Source organism: Lipotes vexillifer, unplaced genomic scaffold (genome assembly GCF_000442215.2).
Source record: "Lipotes vexillifer unplaced genomic scaffold, Lipotes_vexillifer_v1.1 scaffold618, whole genome shotgun sequence".
Lineage (NCBI taxonomy): Eukaryota > Metazoa > Chordata > Mammalia > Artiodactyla > Lipotidae > Lipotes > Lipotes vexillifer.
The window spans coordinates 1,929,704-1,952,218 of record NW_006799025.1 but is presented as its reverse complement, the minus strand read 5'-3'; the positions used below and the strand labels follow the sequence as shown (position 1 = coordinate 1,952,218).

Here is a 22,515-nt window from a genome sequence, read left to right as displayed (position 1 = left end):
CCTTCCTGACAGCTAACTCTTTGTCTTTCCTGCAAACGCTGACCTCCAAGACAGTGACTGAGTCTTAGCTGTCTTTATAAACTCACTATTGCTCACCGTGTTTTGCCTTAAAGGTGGAAGATACTCATTAAAAGTCTTTTGAATCAGAGCCCCAGATAACATTATAAAACCACAGAATGGCTTGGTGACAGGGACTTGAGCAGAAGGCTCTGTTGCTGGAATCTTTCAGGCCAGGATGTCTCTCAAACTTTAACCTTTATTTAACTTCATTTCATTAATTATAAGTGAATAAAAATAAATTTAAATGTAAAATGTTCCTGCCCCCTCTTCACCCCCAGAACTCATATTACTGATGAGGGGACGACTCCTTTAACTTCCACCCCCATCCCATTTCACCCCCCAGAAAGAAACACTATTACAGATCCTCTCTAACAGCACTTTCTGTAGTCTGTGTAACTGAAACACATTATTTTGATGTCCAAAAATTAAATGTTCAAAATACATTTTTAAGAACTCGCTCCTAGATTTTAATACTGTCCACCCCATCAGCAACCCCAAAACGCTCCAGGTTAATAATCATTGTGCTAAGGAACGAAGAGAACAAAAGAACAAGGCAGGGATTCAAGATAACTCCAATTTCCTTCCAAAATGCAATCTTCATTTTCAGTCTCTTGGCACAAGGTTCCACCTGGGAAGGAGGGCAGGAAGTCCTAGCAGTTGGGGCCAGCAGACCTGCTGCTACGTGAAATATAGTGTGTAAAGAGTGACTAGTCATGGTAGACACGTCACTGGATTAGTAATGTAAGAAAGAGATCATCTGATGATGAAAATTCAAAGATAGACAGAACTATGAAAAACAAATACGTGCAGTTTCCCCTACAAGACACTCTCCTATGGAGTTCCAGAACTAGTTGCTTTTTTTAAAAAACAAATTATACACTCCTGTATCATATGCCAGAATATCTCACTGACACACAAAAAATTACTGTAAGCTAACAAACACATTTGGAAAAGGCGTGACAGTAGTACTTGATCTGGTCATATCTCTTATTTACTTCTTATAGGTGGAAAAACTGAGAAAGAAGATCAGGCAGTTTGTTTGTTTGTTTTTAATTTTCCCACTCTGGCTTCTCCTGAGAATTCAGTGCATGGGTTATTTTTTTTAATGTGAATAGACCAGTGGAGCAGATATAAACATGGATCAAGGGCAATCAGTTGGAGACCAGAACATTCCAAAGAAATGTCAATGTTTCCAAACTTTTAGTAGTAAAACCAATTATAGAAACCAGGGCCTTAGCTAAGTATCTTCCTAAGAGAACTGTCCTCTCCAGTAGATTTGCCACATTACTTCCTGACACTTTCCTCCTAGTAAGAATCCCCAGGGAAAACTGACCTCTCACGGTTTTCTTTCTTCACTACTTTTCTTAATTTCTAACCAAAAGCTCACTTTTCCGAGTATTATCCTAAACAAAAGAGAGTCCAAATCCTCAACTAAAAATCAGCCTGAAAGCACCACAGAAAGGGTTAGCGAGCTCATTTTCCTCTGAGAGAATAGCTGAGACATTACAACATGCAAAATGCTGGAGAAGGGACAAGGACAGAGCTTTTGGAATTTTGCTTACTTACACCCAAGTCTACATGGATAACAGAAAGCCAGAATGATGCTACACTACTGTTTAAGGGAAAATAATTCACAATGGTTCCAGGCAGTCACTTCGTTTGAATTTCCTATTATTTACAGACATTTTTAAAAATTACATATTGCATAATCCTAGCATCACGAACTCACATGGAAGCATTAAAAAAAGTACTCATGAGATCCATGATAAGAATAAATGTAGTAAACAAGAGGATGTGAATGATGCTTACCTGCTCTCCCGGAGTTTCTGGATATATTTATACTTATTAGACAATGTGCCGTTGGATGTAATCACTGCCTGAATATATACGATACAAGACATTTCTTTAGTCACCACATTTAGTCCCACAAACATGGGCTCATGACTAATAGAGAAAAAAGAGAGTAACAGAGAAAGACAGGGAGAGAAAAAGGAAAGGGGAGAATGGGGAGCAAGGATAGTGGTGGAAAAAGACATTCATGAAAAGAAATTCTTTTCATAACTTACATCTCGCACCACAGGAGAAAAATTCTGACTCTCAAGAGGCTGTGTCGCGTCTGATAATATCTGAAAAGGAAATGAGATTGGAAAGAGAGAAATGACATTGCTAAGAAGGCTTCTTGCTATTTTATCCATATGAAAATATTAGTCAAAGGAAAAAAAATAGTTTAGAAAACAGTTTTTTGAAAATCACTGAATTGTATAAATAATTGGTAAAAGAAGTTTTCTATAAGCAATGAATTCTGCCCCCCAAAACATTATTTTAGTACAATTATTTCAGTACAATTTCCAACTCTAAAACCAAAATTTAATCATGTTTGCTTACTGGAAGCACAAAAAAACTTATGCTTCCCCACCAGTTAAATGTGTCATGTTGAGCAGGCTGGTAAATATCATCACACGCTTTATAACAATAGCCCTCCCTCTGGGGAACTCTACCCCTTCCCAAAAGGCTCAGGCTGTTCTATTAGAAGTAGAGAATGGGTCTTGCAGACAAAAGAGCCACCAACCCTACAATAGAAGAGTCTCCCTCAGGTCAATATTAGTTCTATGTATAGGCACATCAGCATTTCAAAAGTGTCAAGGAAAATGACTTGACCAAGTAGACTCAAAAAGTCATTCACACTCTTCCCATTATCTTGCAAGAATGAGTCAGATGGCCAACAACAAAAGGCACATCTCTCATATTAACATCCCAGCAACCCAGTCCTCCTCTTTTCTCCCAAGGTATAGAATCCTTGAATAGACTGCCAAAGGGTAAAGGTCATATAAGTCAGTAGGATTGCTTCTGATGGCCAATGAGACAATCATTCCTTCTTTATCCATAGGTTAAGGTCCAGAGCACTCATCCAAGTACGAAAGTGTAAAATGTACCTACCAGATGCTGGCAGGACAGTATTTGTTTACTGTATTAAAATAAATATAAAACTACTTCCATGTGTCTAAAACAGAAGACACCTAGGCTCTCTATTGCTGGGATAATGGCAAAGCCAGGGCATCCTTTGGGAAACTGATGAAACTGATGAAATGAACACACCTGGGGTCTCCCCACTGCTTGTTTCTCCCAGGCACCTTTGGAGTGTTTCCTTCTCAAGCTGACCTCTCCACCTACCAACCCTGTCTACAAGCCAGGAGCCATTAGTAAGTAGACAATGAAATGAGTTTGCATTTCACTCGGTATATGGTTAAACCGCTGAACTCTTGCGTATCTTTTCAGTCTCTCTCTGCTCTTTATCTCTTAATTCCACAGCTTTATTTAGGCCTTACTGGGCCCATGGGAACTACTGCCCACCTCTCTTTCCTCCATTGATCTCCAATCTACAACACAAATCTGATTATTTCTCCTGTGCCTGTTTAAAATAATTCAGTAGCTTCCCGTTGCCTTCAAGTTAGTCTCAGGCTCCTCTATAGCCTGGCTCTGCCTCTCCTGCCTCAACCCTCCCATTGGCCTCACACCCAACACTTCAGTCCTGCTAACAGCGTGGAGCTGAGTATCTGCATCGTGCCCTCACCTGCCTCTGTGCCACACCATGTAGATGCTTCACGTGCTATTCCTCTACCTGGAACCCCTCCTCTTTGGTCTCCAAGATGCAGCTGAAGAATTGCCTCCTCTGAAAAGCCTTTACCAAAATCTGCCCCCAAGCAGACCTGGAAAGTAGGAACTGCACTTGGCATCTTGCTGTATGCCTACTACATTATAAAATGGTAAATATTCAATAAATACTTTAGTGGATACATGCAATAATTACTTAAAGTTCAATGGATTTTTTTTCCCCAAGGAAACTAATAATTGTCTTGAACTGCAGTCCTCAGAGATGCCAATCCTCATTTCGTTTTATTTTTTTTGGCCATGCTACACGGTATGTGGGATCTTAGTTCCCCAACCAGGGTTAGAACCCGTGCCCCCTGCAGTGGAAGCGCGGAACTTAACCACTGGACCAACGGGGAAGTCCCTAATAATTGTCTTGAGTCCACCTAAAGAAAGGCAAACATAAAAGACAACAAAAGGCTGTTTGATTACTGCATTAACTGTCTCCCTTCCTAGAATTCAACCAGTACAAAACTGCAAGCACAAGGCTCCTGGAACATGTGGTATGTCTTGTCACTTTCACATATAACACCTTTGAGGCTCATCACTTTTTTTTTTTAATCAATTTATTTTATTTACTTATTTATTTTTGGCTGTGTTGGGTCTTCGTTGCTGCCCTCGGGCTTTCTCTACTTGCAGCGAGCGGGGGCTACTCTTCATTGCGGTATGTGGGTTTCTCATTGCGGTGGCTTCTCTTGTTGCGGAGCACAGGCTCTAGGTGTGCAGGCTTCAGTAGTTGTGGCATGCGGGCTCAGTAGTTGTAGCACGCAGGCTCAGTAGTTGTGGGTCACAGGCTCTAGAGCGCAGGCTCAGTAGTTGTGGCCCACAGGATTAGCTGCTTCCCAGCATGTGGGATCTTCCCAGATGGGGGCTGGAACTTGTGTCCCCTGCATTGGCAGGCGGATTCCTAACCACTGCGCCACCAGGGAAGTCCCTCATCAGTCTTTTCTAAATTAATTTCAAGCTATTTATCCTGGTGTTAAGACCCTTTTAACATGGAACCAACATATTTACCTTAACTCCACCAGACCAGACAACGCACAGAAAGCTTACATTAAATTACTTCCACCTTTGCTGCCGTCTCCATCACACAGGATGCCTCCCACACCTACGCAAATGAACAGATCCTATACATCTACCAAGAGCCAGCTCAAATGTCACCTTCCCTGACTTTCCCAACAGGGCAGATCCTCTCCCTCCACAACATCATTAGCATATTTCTGATGGCTGTCACATTCCATCGTATGACAGAGCTGCACACACATCTTATCCCCTTCCTGGACCTCATGCTCCTATAGGTCAGAAACTGTGTTTTAATTCTCTTCACTTATATGTGTGCCTTGTTCCAACAGACAAGAAATATCTATTGAATTCAACTGAAAAAAAACTTCCATATTGGTTCAAAATGATATCCTGTGCCCTGCAGTGCTACAGGGTCCATAGGGACCTCAAGTCAAAAAGGAAAATCTGTGGGAAATAGGACAGTGCATATACCGGCATACCTTGTTCTATTGTGTTCAGTTTACTGTGGTTTACAGGTACTGATTTTTTTTTTTTTTTCACAAATTGAAAGTTTGTGGCAACCCTGTGTCGGGCAAGTCTATCAGTACAATTATTCCAAAAGCATTTGCTCACTTCATGTCTCTGTGTCACATTTTGGTAACTCTCCCAATATTTCAAAATTTTTCATTATTATTATTTTTGTTAAGCTGATCTGTGATCAGTGATCTTTAATGTTACTATTGCAAAAAGATAATGACTCATTGAAGGCTCAGATGATGGTTAACATATTTTAGCAATAAAGTATTTTTTTAATTGAGGTAGAGTTGATATACAATATTGTATTTCTTAATTAAGGTATGTACACTCTCTTTAGACTTAATGCTATTGCACACTTAATAGACTACAGTATAGTTTAAACATAACTTGTATATGCACTGGGAAATCAAAAAATTTGTGTGACTCACTTTATTGTGATATTCACTTTACTGCAGTGGTCTGAAACTAAACCCACAATATCTCCGAGGTACTTTAAGTGTAGCTCCCATACCATTCTAAGAAAAGAATACAGAAAATATACTTAATTTTTTAGTGGTAAGCAGATACACATATTATTAAAACTACATAGAGACACTCATCAGTTTTCAAAACTGTCCAGTGCTCAAAGATCGGCTGAGATAGATGTCTCCAAGACAATCCCACCACACTGTTTGGAAGACCTTAGTGACATATAAAAGGAAGAAGCTGTGACAATTTAGGGAAGTTGGCTTTGTCAACAGACATCTAAGCACTATTCTTAGATGTAGTCACCAATGTGGAAGCAATGGCTGGGATGCTGAGCAGAGAGAAACTGAGAAGAGCTTTTGGCTGACCTTAAACAATAGGGTGACAAAAACTGGAGTTTAAGTTCTGTTGAAGGGGATCCTAATAAAGACCAGATTTTCATTTGGGATCCTGAAAGACTATATTCTAAATAAATGGTAAATTGAAAAACATCAGTTTTCCAAAGGACCAAAGCCCACCTTGGAATCATGAATTGAGGTGATTTTTTTCCTAGCCTATCCCCCTGCCAGAAACAAAGGAAATCTTCTCTGAAAAAAAATACACAACATCCAGAGCCTCAAATCATCTCTAAAATTTTATATACACAATATTCAACATTCAATCAAAACTAAACAGGCATATAAAGTGATAAGAATTGACTGAAAACCAAGAAAAAGTAAAACAAAGAACATAAACAGACCCAAACGTTCATTGTAATTATCAGAAGTGAGTTTAAACTCTGATTAATATGTTCAAAAAATAAAATTTTCCCCAAAAGGGCAAAACTAATCCATAGTTTTTAGTCAAGATAGTAGGTACCTTTCAGAAGGAGAGTGGGAACGGTGCTGGGAGAGGCACAAGGGGATTTCTGGGATGTTAACATTGTTCTCTTTTTTACCTATATAGTGTTCACATGGGTGTCTTTGTGATAATTTATCATGCTATATACTTACATATTACTTATCTGTGATACTTTAATATTTTATACTATTATATAATGTAAAAAAATTATATTTTCTTCTTTAAGAAAAATTTTATTTAAATTTTAGTTATCCCCCATCATTTACATGGGCTAACCCTCAAACACACTTTACTAAGGATTTCATTGAATTGGCTTGCTTTTCTCCTAACATCTGTATGAGATCAACTGTATCGAATGAATGCCAATTTTGATTAAGGACAAATTGGAATGAAAAACTGTGTTCTAAGGTCCAAAAGAAATAAACTTGTAGGGCTTCCCTGGTGGCACAGTGGTTAAGAATCCGCCTGCCAATGCAGGGGACATGGGTTCAAGCCCTGGTCCGGGAAGATCCCACATGCTGTGGAGTAACGAAGCCCACGGGCCACAACTACTGAACCTGTGCTCTAGAGCCTGTAAGCCACAACTACTGAGCCCATGTGCCACAACTACTGAAGCCCGCACATCTAGACCCCGTGTTCTTCAACAAGAGAAGCCACCGCAATGAGAAGCCCGTGCACTGCAACGAAGAGTAGCCCCCGCTCACCGCGACTAGAGAAAGCCCATGCACAGCAACAAAAGACCCAACTCAGCCATAAATAAATAAATAGATAGATAGATTAATTAATTAATTAAAAAAAGAAAGAAACTTGTAACTGAAATTTTGAAACATAATAATTTGTGACTTGCAAATGGCTAGTAACAGCTTCTTAGAATGGTAAATGATTTTAGAGCAGCCAAACAAAAAGACATTTCAAGAAATAACAGTCAAATCCATTCACAAAGGCAAATCAGCATGCAACACTTTCCATATTTTGGCCTAATAAGGTAAAAGTTGCACTGAAATGCATACTTGTAAGATTCAAAAGATGAATGAAAGCCAAAGGCTCTTCTAGGTACTCCAAAGCTCTGCTGGAGTCAAGCTGATTTAATTAATGTATTATGACTGGGGAGTTCTCTTTTAGGTAGGGACTAAGCTCTAACAGACCATCCCTCCTACACATAACAACTATAAACTCTGAACAGAATACAAACAAAACTAACTACGTGAGGGCTTCAGAGAATGAAGAATAGCAGGCGGTTTGGGGAGAGTGTCAAAACTCGGAAGAAATAAGCAGTGCCGTAGTTGAGCTTGCTGTTCTCTTGGCATTGCCCTGAGGAGGGGCCACGTGGTGTGAAGAGCTAAAAACCTGGAACAAGTTCATTGACTTTCTGATCTGAGAAAACAGGGCTAAAACCCACAGCACCACAGCCTCTGGAGTGTGACTGGAAAATGCCAAAAAGGACAGATTCAGATAAAGTGAAGCCCAACTTCCATGTAAACTCTGGTCCAAGTCTGGAAGGACTGAGCATGTGCAGGTCAGATTACAAGCAATCCAGATAAAGATGAAAGAGCTGAACTTTTACTTGAGCTACCTGTCTCAGGTGAGACAGAGTTTTCAGTTTAAGTCTAGCCAAGTTAATTGCCTGCTAAAAAAAGCCAAATAAACCAAACAAAATCAACACTTTTCAGAGAAATGTAATAATCCAGAATCTCCACAGCATGACTCTTCACCTCATCCAGGATGTTCTCCAAAATTATTCAGCTTAAGAAAACGAGAAAACTATGACATGATCCATTCTCAAGGAAAAAGACAATCAATATATTTCAAGCCCAAGTTTACCCAGAATTTTGGAAATATGAGGTAGACTGTAAAGTGGCTTTTACAGCTGTGCTCCATGTGATAAAGGAAACTACACTCATAATAAATAAAAAGATAGAAATTCTCAGGAGAGAAAGAGAAAAAAATGTACTAAATGGAAAGTTTAGAACTGAAAAGAGAATATCCGAAATAAAAATTCAAGTAAAGGGCTAAAGGAAGTTATTGATTCTTCAGGGAAGTGATACCAGAGGGAAATGAATGAACATCACTGAAAATAGTAAACATCTAGGTAAATTTATTATTACTTTTTAAATATACACATGCTTTTCACCACTTAAACATTTACAATGACAGAATGTTAGAACTAGAGGGACCATTAAGATTATATATTAAAACCACCTTACTTTACAGATGAAACATCTGAGGCTCAGAAAGGAAGTGAGTGCCTGGCTCAAGGCCATAAAGTAAGTGATGTCTCCAGTAAAACCTGGCATTTATACTCTTTCTCAGGCTACTTTAATCCCTCAGCACCAATTCCAGACACACTGTAGATCCAGTACTGTATCAGCAAGCTTTCTCAGCCTTAACTTCTTTGTGTCTCAGTTTTCTAATCAGTACAATGGGTTGATAATGGTACCTACCTGAAAGGGTGATCACGAGTATTTAAAAATTAAAATATATAAAGTAATTTGAACACTGTCTGGAAGATAGTAAGTGCTGTATAATATTGTTTCCAACCATGATAATGCCTGCCACCAGCATTTTCTAAAGCCTATTACATCTCCCTGCTGACATATTCCAGGAGGAAAAACAAAGGGTCAAAATAGAAAAATTTGTGAAAGTAAAGAAGAAAATGGGCTGGAAGTTGCACTTACTAATACCACACTACCTTTTTTTTTTTTTTGCAGTACACGGGCCTCTCACTGTTGTGGCCTCTCCCATTGCGGAGCACAGGCTCCGGACGTGCAGGCTCAGCAGCCACAACCCACGGGCCCGGCCGCTCCGCAGCATGTGGGATCCTCCCGGACCAGGGCACAAACCCGTGTCCCCTGCATCAGCAGGCAGACTCCCAACCACTGCGCCACCAGGGAAGCCCCACACTACCTATTGCTCCATTTTAGTATGAGAGCTCCTGTGTGAAACCATGGATGAAAAGGACAAGAGCCACTCTTCATACCTTTGGAACCATTGCCTGAGGCAGACAGCCTTTAGCAATAGAAATAAAGCAGGATGGGTATGAATGCTTAGGATAAATATGGAAATAAGAAAGCTTTTCCTGACAAAGAAAATGGAATTTAGATAACACAGTATTTCAGCAGTCAATTGCTGATCACAGTAAATAATACATGACCAGGGGACCTTCAAGACAGCAGAGGAGTAAGACGTGGAGATCACCTTCCTCCCCACAAATACATCAAAAATACATCTACATGTGGAACAACTCTTACAAAACACCTACTGAACGCTGGCAGAAGACCTCAGACCTCCCTAAAGGCAAGAAACTCCCCCACGTACCTGGGTAGGGCAAAAGAAAAAAAGAATAAACAGAGACAAAAGAATAGGGACGGGACCTGCACCAGTGGGAGGGAGCTGTGAAGGAGGAAAGGTTTCCACACACTAGGAAGCCCCTTCGCGGGTGGAGACTGCGGGAGGCGGAGCGGGGAGCTTCGGAGCCGCGGGGGAGAGCGCAGCAACGGGGGTGCGGAGGGCAAAGCGGGGAGATTCCCGCACAGAGGATCGGGGCCGACCAGCACTCACCAGCCCGAGAGGCTTGTGTGCTCGCCCACCAGGGCAGGCGGGGGCTGAGAACTGAGGCTCAGGCTTCTGAGGTCAGATCCCAGGGAGAGGACTGGGGTTGGCTGCCTGATCACAGCCTGAAGGGGGCTAGTGAGCCACAGCTAACTGGGAGGGAGTCCAGGAAAAAGTCTGGAACTGCCTAAGAGGCAAAAGACCATTGTTTCGGGATACGCAACAAGAGGGGATTCAGAGCACAGCCTAAATGAGTTCCAGAGATGGGCGCAAGCCGCGGATATCAGCGCAGACACCAGAGATGGGCATGAAACGCCAAGGCTGCTGCTACAGCCACCAAGAAGCCTGTGTGCAAGCACAGGTCACTGTCCACAGCTCCCCTCTCGGGAGCCTGTGCAGCTCAGCCCGCCACTGCCAGGGTCCCATGATCCAGGGACAACTTCCTGGGAGAACACACGGCGTGCCTCAGGCTGTTGCAACATCACACCGGCCTCTGCCGCTGCAGGCACGCCCCTCATTCTGTACCCCTCCCTTCCCCCAGCTGAGTGAGCCAGAGCCCCCGAATCAGCTGCTCCTTTAACCCATCCTGTCTGGGTGGGAACAGACTCCTGAGGGCGACATACATGCACAGGCAGGGCCAAACCCAAAGCTGAACCCGCGAACAAAGAAGAGAAAGGGAAATTTTTCTCTGTGCAGCCTCAGGAGCAGCAGATTGAATCTCCAGTCAACTTGATGTACCCTGCATCTGTGGAATACCTGAATAGACAACGAATCACCTCAAAATTGAGGTGGTGGACTTAAGGAGCAACTCTAGACTTCGGGTTTGCTTTCTGTGTCTAATTTGTTTCTGGTTTTATGTTTATCTTAGCTTAGTATTTAGAGCTTATTATCACTGTTAGATTTGTTTATTGATTTGGTTACTCTCTTCCTTTTTATATATATATATTTTTTCTTTTTCTCTTTTTGTGTGTATGTGTATGATTCTTTGTGTGATTCTGTCTGTATAGCTTTGCATTTACCATTTAACCTAGGGTTCTATATGTCCATTTTTTTTTTTTGTTTGTTTTTTTGTATAGTATTTACCATTTGTTATCATTGGTGGATTTGTTTATTGGTTTGGACGCTCTCTGCTTTCTTCCTTTTATTAAAAAATTAATTTATTTTATTTTATTTTTATTCTTGGGTGCATTGGGTCTTTGTTACTGCGTGAGGGCCTTCTCTAGTTGCGGCAAGCGGGGGCTACTCTTGTTGCAGTGCACAGGCTTCTCATTGTGGTGGCTTCTCTGGTTGCCGTGCACAGGCTCTAGGCGCTCGGGCTTCAGTAGTTGTGCCAAACAGGCTCTAGAGCACAGGCTCAGTAGTTGTGGCATACAGGCTTAGTTGCTCTGCGGCATGTGGGATCTTCCCAGACCAGGGCACGAACCCGTGTCCCCGGCATTGGCAGGAAGATTCTTAACCACTGCACCACCAGGGAAGCCCTCTTTCTTTTTTTTAAATTATTTTAAAAATTTTTAATAATATATATTTTTAATAACTTTATTTTATTTCTTATTTTTTCTCTCCCTTTTCTTCTGAGCCTTGTAGCTAACATGGTCTTGGTGCTCCGGCTGGGTGTCAGGCCTGAGTCTCTTAGGTGGGATAGCCGAGTTCAGGACATTGGTCCACCAGAGACCTCAGAGGCCCACATAATACCAAATGATGAAAGCTCTCCCAGAGATCTCCATCTCAATGTGAAGACCCAGCTCCACTAAACGACCAGCAAGCTACAGTGCTGGACGCCCTATGCCAAACAACTAGCAAGACAGGAACCCAACCCCATCCATTAGTAGAGAGGCTACTTAAAATCATAATAAGTTCACAGACACCCCAAAACACACACCAGACACAGTCCTGCCCACAAGAAAGACAAGATCCAGCCTCATCCACCAGAACACAAGCAAAAGTCCCCTCCACAAGGAAGTTCACACAAACCACTGAACCAACCTTACCAATTGGGGGCAGACACCAAAAACAACGGGAACTATGAACCTGCAGCCTGCAAAAAGGAGACCCCAAACACAGTAAATTAAGAAAAATGAGAAGACAGAGAAATACACAAATATGAGGGAGCAAGGTAAAAACCTACCAAACCAAACAAATAAAGAGGAAATAGGCAGTCTACCTGAAAAAGAATTCAGAATAATGATAGAAAAGATGATCCAAAATCTTGGGAAACAAGTGGAGAAAATACAAGAAACATTTAACAAGGACCTAGAAGGACTAAAGAGCAAACAAACAATGATGAACAACACAATAAATGAAATTAAAAATTCTCTAGAAGGAAACAATAGCAGAATAACTGGGGCAGAAGAAAGGATAAGAGCAGAACAGGAAAGGATTTTCTGCAGAGCAGAAAAAAGAAAAAAGAATGAAAAGAATTGAGGACAGTCTCAGAGACCTCTGGGACAATATTAAAAGCACCAGCATTTGAATTATAGGGGTCCCAGAAGAAAAACAGAAAAAAAAAGGGACTGAGAAAATATTTGAAGAGATTATAGTTGAAAACTTCCCTAATATGGAAAAAGAAATAGTCAATCAAGTCCAGGAAGCGCAGAGAGTCCCATACAGAATAAATCCAAGGAGAAACACACAAAAACACATATTAATCAAGCTATCAAAAATTAAATACAAAGAAAAAATATTAAAAGCAGCAAGGGAAAAGCAACAAATAATATACAAGGGAATCCCCATAAGGTTAACAGCTGATTTCTCAGCAGAAAATCTGCAAGCCAAAAGGGTGTGTCAGGACATATTTAAAGTGACAAAAGGGAAAAACCTACAACCAGAGTACTCTACTCAGCAAGGATCTCATTCAGATTCAATGGAGAAATTAAAAGCTTTACAGACAAGTAAAAGCTAACAGAATTCAGCACCACTAAACCAGCTTTACAGCAAATGCTAAAGGAATTTCTCTAGGAAGGAAACATAAGAGAAAGAAAAGACCTACAAAAACAAACACAAAACAATTAAGAAAATGGTAATAGGAACATACATATTGATAATCACTTTAAATGTAAATGGATTAAATGTAGACACAGATTGGCTGAATGGATACAAAAACAAGACCCATATATATGCTGTCTACAAGAGACCCACTTCAGACCTAGAGACACATACAGACTGAAAGTAAGGGGATGGAAAAAGATATTCCATGCAAATGGAAACCAAAAGAAAGCTGGAGTAGCAATTCTCATATCAGACAAAATAGACTTTAAAATAAGGACTATCACAAGAGACAAAGAAGGATACTACATAATGATCAAGGGATCAATCCAAGAAGAAGATATAACAACTGTAAATAGTTATGTATCCAACATAGGAGCACATCAATACATAAGGAAAATGCTAACAGTCATGAAAGGGGAAATCAACAGTAACACAATCATAGTAGGGGGCTTTAACACCCCACTTTCACCAATGGACAGATCATCCAAAATGAAAATAAATAAGGAAACACAAGCTTTAAATGATACATTAAACAAGATGGACTTAATTGATATTTATAGGACATTCCATCCAAAAACAACAGAATACACATTTTTCTCAAGTGCTCATGGAACATTCTCCAGGATAGATCATATCTTGGGTCACAAATCAAGCCTTGGTAAATTTAAGAAAATTGAAATTGTATCAAGTATCTTTTCTGACCACAATGCTGTGAGACTAGATATCAATTACAGGAAAAAAAAAAAACCTGTAAAAAATACAAACACATGGAGCTTAAGCAACACACTATTTAATAACCAAGAGATCACTGAAGAAATCAAAGAGGAAATGAAAAAATACCTAGAAACAAATGACAATGAAAACACACCGACTCAAAACCAACGGGATGCAGCAAAAGCAGTTCGAAGAGGGAAGTTTATAGCAATACAATCCTACCTCAGGAAACAAGAAACATCTCAAATAAACAACCTAACCTTATACCTAAAGCAATTACAAAAAGAAGAACAAAAAAATCCCAAAGTTAGCAGAAGGAAAATCATAAAGATCAGATCAGAAATAACTGAAAAAGAAATGAAGGATACGATAGCAAAGGTCAATAAAACTAAAAGCTGATTCTTTGAGAAGATAAACAAAATTGATAAACCATTAGCCAGACTCATCAACAAAACAAGGGAGAAGACTCAAATCAACAGAATTAGAAATGAAAAAGGAGAAGTAACAACTGACACTGCAGAAACACAAAGGATCATGAGAGATTACTACAAGCAACTCTATGCCAATAAAATGGACAACCTGGAAGAAATGGGCAAATTCTTAGAAATGCACAACCTTCCGAGACTGAACCAGGAAGAAATAGAAAATATAAACAGACCAATCACAAGTACTGAATTTAAGACTGTGATTAAAAATCTTCCAACCAACAAAAGCCCAGGACCAGATGGCTTCACAGCCATCAAATGTTTGAATTCTATCAAACATTTAGAGAATAGCTAACACCTATCCTTCTCAAACTCTTCCAAAATATAGCAGAGTTCCAAAAACTCTCCCAAACTTATTCTATGAGGCCACCATCACCGTGATACCAAAACCAAAGATGTCACAAAGAAAGAAAACTACAGGCCAATATCACTGATGAATATAGATGCAAAAATCCTCTACAAAATACTAGCAAACAGAATCCAACAGCACATGAAAAGGATCATACACCATGATCAAGTGGGATTTATTCCAGGAATGAAAGGATTCTTCAATATATGCAAATCAATCAATGTGATACACCCTACTAACAAACTGAAGTATCAAAACCATATGAAATGCAAATCAAAACTACAATGAGGTATCACCTCACACCAGTCAGAATGGCCATCATCAAAAAATCTAGAAACAATAAATGCTGGAGAGGGTGTGGAGAAAAGGGAACCCACTTGCACTGTTGGTGAGAATGTAAATTGATACAGCCACTATGGAGAACAGTATGTGGAGGTTCCTTAGAAAACTAAAAATAGAACTACCATACGACCCAGCAATCCCACTACTGGGCATATACCCTGAGAAAACCATAATTCAAAAAGAGTCATGTACCACAATGTTCACTGCAGCTCTATTTACAATAGCCAGGACATGGAAGCAACCTAAGTGTCCATCGACAGATGAATGGATAAAGAAGATGTGGCACATATATATAATGGAATATTAGCCACAAAAAGAAACGAAATTGAGTTACTTGTATTGAGGTGGATGGACCTAGGGTGTGTCATACAGAGTGAAGTAAGTCAGAAAGAGAAAAGCAAATATTGTATGCTAACACATATATGTGGAATCTTAAAAAAAATAAAAGTTTCTGAAGAACCTAGGTGCAGGACAGGAATAAAGATGCAGACGTAGAGAATGGACTTGAGGACACACGGAGAGGGAAAGGTAAGCTGGGACGAAGTGAGAGAGTGGCAATGGACATATATACACTACCAAATGTAAAACAGATAGCTAGTGGGAAGCAACCGCATAGCACAGGGAGATCAGCTGGGTGCTTTGTGACCACCTAGAGGGGTGGGATAGGGAGGGTGGGAGTGAGGGAGACCCAAGAGGGAGGAGATATGGGGATATATGTATATGTACAGCTGATTCACTTTGTTATAAAGCAGAAACTAACACACCATTGTAAAGCAATTATACTCCAATAAAGATGTTAAAAAAAAATAATAATAATATATGACCAGAACATAGGCTGTCAATTAACCAAGCATGAGTGAATAAAATCCAACAAAATTTTCTGTATTTCTGATTTTTCCAATCTACTAATCACAGTATAGTAAGAATGCCCCAAAATATGAATTGACCTAGAAAGCAGAAAAAAAGTGAAAATAAAGTAAATCTTATCTCACAGGTCATGAACATTCTTAATAAAGTATGCATAATGAGAGGCAAATGCAATTGTAATTAAGCATGAAGGCAGTTACATATTTTCCATGAAACAATTATGCAGAATATGTAAAATAAGAGTGTCAGTAAGTACTTCGGGGAAGCGCTGGCATTTCATTTTACAACAGATTTCTTAGATACAGAAGACCAGAACATTCATAAGATCACTCCAAAGTCCTATTTAAAGCCACAGAGGTGTTGCTACCAGTCTGCTTACCATTTCTTCAACATAAGGGTAAAGCATGTCTCCAAAGTATTCGGTAGATTCGATTGGAAGCTGTGCCGGCAAATTGTCAATGGAGCACATCAGAATCCCAGAGCCTTCGACGCTAGGAGAAGCAACGTGCTTTATTCGGATGGACCAAATTTACGTGTAAGCTCTAACTTTCCCAGATGTCTACTCCATTATTTACACTCTTCCTAATCATTTGTAATCTTCTACCACAGTATAGAGGAAAATAAACAAGACTTTTCAAATAAAACTTTTCCTTTCTTCACAACCCATTGAAATGCGGTATGTGTGTGTGTATTTAAGTGCTCAAATCTGAATCTGGTTTTTCTACCAAATTTTTTAATATGCTTGAGCATATCTCTGGAAATGTGCATAGCCTTCATAAAGCCGTGAAATATTGAGTACTTTAGAGTGGTATATCAAAGGAAGTAAATGATGCATTATTATGTATCTCTCCCCATCTAACCGCTTTAGCAAACTCACCTGTCATGAATAATATGCTGATCTGCATCATACATGCAGAAGGGATGCTCTATTGTCGTACACTCAGTCATAAACTCAATAGATCCTCCGGTGTCAGCTGAAATGTCACATATTGCCACAAGTCTGTAAATAACATCAATACTTAGATGTGAACATGGATCTCTGAAGTCTCCAACAGAATTAAAAATGAGTAAAAATGAAAGGTGCTTGAACAATTTTCAATGTAGATGCTAAATATTTCCTAGGCTCCTTAGCTCTTTTTCCTACAGCTCACATGTTCAGGAAACTGTTCTTTTGGGATACAGAGAATCTTCCTAATAGTTTTAGTCTCCCCAAGCAAAAAGAAAAAGAGGAAGAGGAAGAGGAGGAGATGGATGGAGGAAGACAAGAAAGGAAAAGAGATAAAAGTAAAAAAAAAACCCTCCTTATACATACTACTATATATAAAATAGATAACTAATAAGGTCTATTGTATAGCAGAGGGGACTCTACTCAATACTCTGTAATGGCCTCTATGGGAAAAGAATCTAAAAAAGAGTGGATAGGGAAGTCCCTGGTGGCTCAGTGGGTGAGACTCCACACTCCCAATGCAGGGGGCCCAGGATCAATCCCTGGTCGGGGAACTGGATCTGCATGCATGCCACAACTAAGAAGTCCACATGCCGTAACTAAGACCCAGTGCGATCTATATATATATATATATATATATATATATATATATATATATATATATATATATATATAAAATGTATGTATAACTGGATATATATATATATATAATGTATGTATAACTGGTTCACTTTGCTGTACAGCAGAAACAACACAACACTGTAAATCAACTATACTCCAATAAAAATGAAAAAAAAAAACCCTTCCCTAGAGAAATCATTGACAACAGCCTAAAGTTAAGCTAGTTAGACAACTTTAAATAACTTAGGAAGTTCGACTACACTACCTCCACCCTGCTTAGTAATACATAATTTTATGTGTTATTTTATAGAAATCTCTGGAATTATGAACAAAAGTCCCAGCCCAGGATTCGAAATCCTTTTGAGGTTGACCACAATTTTCCTGCCCGACCTCTAATTTCCACTTACCCATATAAACCCTATACTAGGGCTACACTGTCCCACTCACTGTCTTAAACTGTGCTTTGGTGGCTCCATAGTTATCAAGCACCAATCCTATCACTTGAAATCCTTGTTCTCACTCCTCCCCAGAGACTTTGCCGAACCCATGCTCCCACTTTCTTCTAAACTCTTGCAATATTTATTGCTCCTAGCATTCCTTTGGGATTTATTTGATGCCAGCTACATGCCTGAGGGTAGCAACCACATTTTTTCTTTATCTCTCAGCTTAGCAGAGTGCCAGGCAGACCAGGTGTTCCACAAATATTTATTAACTAATTCATTCAACATTCAGTAATTATTTGAATGAACATTATATGTCAAACAACGTACTGGGTACCTGTGGCCAAAACAAATAGAGCCCCTATCCTTAAGGAGATTAAGTTCTAGTAAGTTCTAGTAAGGCAGGAAATATCATAAACACAGAAAAATAAAAATCATAAATTTCAGGGAAAAATATAGTAACAGACTGAAGAGTGATGGGAATGGGGAAGCAAGAGAAGACCCCTCTGAGGAGCTTACTTTTGAGCTACGGGTGGAGTCACATAAGAGAAGAGAATCTCAAGAAGGAGGGAAGGAAATAGACTCACAAACATAGAAAACAAACATATGGTTACCAAAGCACAAAGCGGGGGAGGGAGGGATAAATGAGGAGCTTGGGATTAACAGATATACACTACTATATATAAAATTGATAAAAAATGAGGACCTACTGTATAGCACAGGGAACTATATTCAATATCTTATAATAACCTATAATGGAAAAGAATCTGAAAAAGGAAAATATGTATATATATATATATAGATAGATAGATAGATAGATAGATATAGATATATGTAACTAAATCACTGTGCTGTATACTTGAAACTAACACAGCATTGTAAATCAACTAGACGTCAATAAAAAAAATAAACTTGCTCCTTAGAGCAAACAAAAAAAACAAAAAAGAAAAAGAAACCTTGCAATCTCAGTTATCCCTAACATGTTATCACCGAGTCCAGCTGATCACTTAACACAGTTAAGCCCAGAACACTTTTTCTAGCTTTCAGGATGTCACCTTATACATATATATATAACTGAATCACTTTGCTGTACACCTGAAACTAACAACATTGTAAATCAACTACATTTTGATTAAAAAAAAAAAAAAAAAGGAGGGAAGGTTAACTGTCAAATATTTCCAAGAGATTAAATAAGACAAGGCAGACAACTGATTATTAATAGTCAAGTCCTGTGCTATGTGGGTCCCCTATGTGTGATACCCTCACAGTGGGCCTTGCTGCTGAAAACTGCCATCATTGCTGAAGTCCTTACTTGTGTGGCAATGCAGGGCAGCCTTCAACACCAGCAACTGAGGACTTGCCTGGAGCCAGGAGACTCTGAGCATCTTGGCGGGTTAGTAGGCGAGGGGTGTTTTGTTCCCAGTAAATTCCATTAATTAAACAAGTTGTATAGGGTGCAATCTGTAAAGCAAATTCCAAGGTCAGCGAGATAGGAAATAGCCTTTTTCAAAGCAGTGTGCTGAAAGAGAGCTATCAGTAAAGTTCATGAGAAATAATTTAGCGTTATTTCTAATTGACTTTGTTATTTGCCAAGTCAGTGGCCACCTTTCGAAGCAAAGACGATAAATACCCACCCAGATTTCAGTGGAAAATGATCTCATTATAGAAAAACATATGAATATAAATACATTAATATTTGTGTTCTATAATGCCTTGCATAGCCAAGAAAAAGGAACTAACAGAAGTTCAAGCGACCAAGTGCTCTATTTCCAGCTCAGCCTCTAGTAGCATGTGATCTAAAGCATGCTACCTTAACTTCTCTGGGCTCTGCTTTCCTAACCTTCCAGATGGGGATAATGCGTACCCCATTCCTCAAAGGAATGCTGTGAAGATTAAATCAGATAACATCTGTAAGCTCCATGGGCAAATGTGCTACATGCATGCATACATGGTAACTAGGTCATTCTAAGTTTGGGGATGCATCCAATCACCAATATTTCTGTGACTGGGGAAGAGAAGGGATGGAAACTTACTAGATTCAAAATTTTCAATTTGAAACTAGTTTTATAATTCCTGTTTCTCAAGCATCTCAAGCATTTTCAAGCCACAGGTAAGAGTTCTTCTACTATATGCTCTACATGCTATAACACTAAATTTCATACCAGAATCTAAAAATGTTATATTGTTCAAATACATTTAAAATTATTTAAAACATTCTTTTTCACAATTAGATGTATATATTTTTTTTGTTGGTTTATTTTGAGAATAAAATGACCAATGACTACAAAACACACAAATATATTATCCTTCTTATAAGACGAGACCAGTGTGTCCCCATCAGAAGGATTTGAATTGGAAGTAACTGTTGTACAGTGGAGATGGGTCTTCTATAGCCATACTGTTTCACTCTGGTCCCCTGTAATCAATGGCATGTATTTCAAGATGGCTGGCTGAGGCTGATTGCAATTTGTGGCCATAGAAGGGATAGAACTATGTTGAGAACAACTCTCATAGACAACTATGGTCTCTCAACAGTACTAACTAATTCAGGGTAAATACAGAAAAGAGTAACCCACAGGAAATGGTTTAGAGCAACTGGGCACACGCAGACCTGAAGGAGAAACAGAGTCAGTGAAGCAATGGGCATACCCATAGAAACTACCAAAGCCACGAAGCAAAGGCCACTCCAAACACCAAGAAAAGTCATCAACACTAAGGACAACTCATAATACCCAAAGGACTCACCACAAGTCAATATGGAGAACTGAAAACCAATGTACACAATCACAATCTCTCTCCTTAAAAGCAGCCTAACTATAGTGTATCATGAGCAACCAACTCAAAAGCTAGGTATGATACTCACATCAGTATTAAAACGGCTTATGTAGCGCTCAGGATATTTGTCATACTCTACGGGATCATATATACCATCTGTTTTCCTGACGAGATGATGATGGCGACTTAACACTGTCCCGTACACTTTTCTCAGGTCTTGCAGAGGAGAAAGGAATTAGTAAAGTGGGTCACAAATGATAAAGGTTTATGGTGATAAAATATTATAACACTGAAACTGTTAAAAACAGTAAAAAGATACATACACTCGCCCTCCCCGCCCTCCCTACCTCCATTTTGGGAAACTTCTTTTAATTCATGTGGCTCCACATATTCACAAGGTAATTCATTGAAGATTTCTTGGGCTCCCTGTAAATAATGCATGAGTGAAAATGTAAAAATCAATCAGAAAAGAGCCAATACGTTTTCCCGCAAAGGTTCCAACTCATTTTCCCCACAATTTTATAGCTCAACTTGCCCCACCCTGCAACTGGGACGACAACACGGAAGCACAGATGAGCCTCTTGCATGCAGCCTGCAAACCAACTTTTATTCCCATTTAAACACCACTCATTGGAAGGGGCTTTAATGTTTTTACTTAAAGTTATTCAGCATAGAAGTACTGACAGTACGATAAAAAATATTTCTATTTAAATTTTTGCTCCATTGCAGAAATTATTTCAAGTGGGGAAACTATATTTCCTACTTATATCAGATGGCTATCTCACAGTATAATATAAATAGTGATGTCCTGTTTGTAAAATATTTTCGCTGAAGAAAGATCTATTTTGCAATTACAAGTTTCTCTATGGGATCAAAAATACATTCTCGAAACTACCCCAGAAGGAAGAAAGTAACAACAGTAGTCTTGAGTTAAGCCTCTTAACATCTTTTGGCAAAACTCCAAATCTTGTAAAATTTACATCCTGGGGTCACTTCCAAATTTGGGGATATCTCAGTGATGGAGGTAAAATAGAGCACCCTAAGAATAGACCTTTACACAACAAGGAGTTATCCCTCTAAAAAGAAAAAAGAAAAGAAAAGAAAAACCATTCAAAGCCACTGACAGCTTGGAATCAACTCAAAGCAAAGACACCAAGTTTGGACCAGTACTGCACTTTACTATGGGAAAAGTACATAGGTAAGAAAAGTAGCAAGAACAGAATGCCCAGTCATGGAAAAGAAGGGCTCTGAAATGTTACACAAAATGCCCACATCCTTTGGGTTAGTGTCAGAGTTTCAGACTGCTTTACAGAAAGAAGACAGCTGGAACTCACCTTAGATACATTACCAGTCCCTGTGAACACAAATGTTAAGGGCCCTATCGACTTTGGCATCAAACCCAGAGATATTTCATAGCCAGTGTCTCGGACAGCTTGCACAGCCTGACTGCTGTTCCTGTAGTTATGAGCCATGCCAATGTGCTGCAAGCAAGCACACATGGATCACGTTAGTCTACCACCTGAGACATGTTTCTATTCTTAAAATGTGACATGTATTTACAAAAAAAATAAACACAATAAACATCTCACCATAAAAGGTGTGTGATGTCCCAAAGCAAGGAGCCTTAAACCCATTCCGTGTAAAATGTTGATCATCCCTGTTGCAGAATCAGACCAAAAGAAAGACCATTAGTTGGGAGGAGTTGAAGCTGTTCTCTCTACCTGTCCTCCAACCTGCTCCATGCTCTGAGAAAGCACAGACCACAGCGTCTCAGATTTGGAAGGGGCCCCAGTAGTCATCTTATCCATCCCCTCAACTTTCTGCCATCAAAAGCGTTAACCCAGCTGCACCCCGACCTGTCCCCTCCACATCCAATCCTGCTAAAACGGA

At 39.5% G+C, this 22,515-nt stretch overlaps 1 protein-coding gene across 2 annotated transcripts in view; it reads right to left on the bottom strand.

Moving 5' to 3' along the window:
• Positions 1-22,515, bottom strand: part of AASS (aminoadipate-semialdehyde synthase) — a 67,327-nt gene that overhangs the window by 26,937 nt on the left and 17,875 nt on the right. For both annotated transcript variants that reach the window (XM_007471297.1, XM_007471296.1), the window contains exons 5-13: positions 22,215-22,282; positions 21,960-22,106; positions 20,973-21,051; positions 20,714-20,841; positions 19,163-19,311; positions 16,721-16,843; positions 16,223-16,334; positions 2,127-2,186; positions 1,870-1,937 (exon numbers count right to left, since the gene is read on the bottom strand). In XM_007471297.1, the coding sequence (XP_007471359.1) occupies positions 1,870-1,937; positions 2,127-2,186; positions 16,223-16,334; positions 16,721-16,843; positions 19,163-19,311; positions 20,714-20,841; positions 20,973-21,051; positions 21,960-22,106; positions 22,215-22,282 (934 nt within the window). The remainder of the gene's footprint in view (positions 1-1,869; positions 1,938-2,126; positions 2,187-16,222; positions 16,335-16,720; positions 16,844-19,162; positions 19,312-20,713; positions 20,842-20,972; positions 21,052-21,959; positions 22,107-22,214; positions 22,283-22,515) is intronic.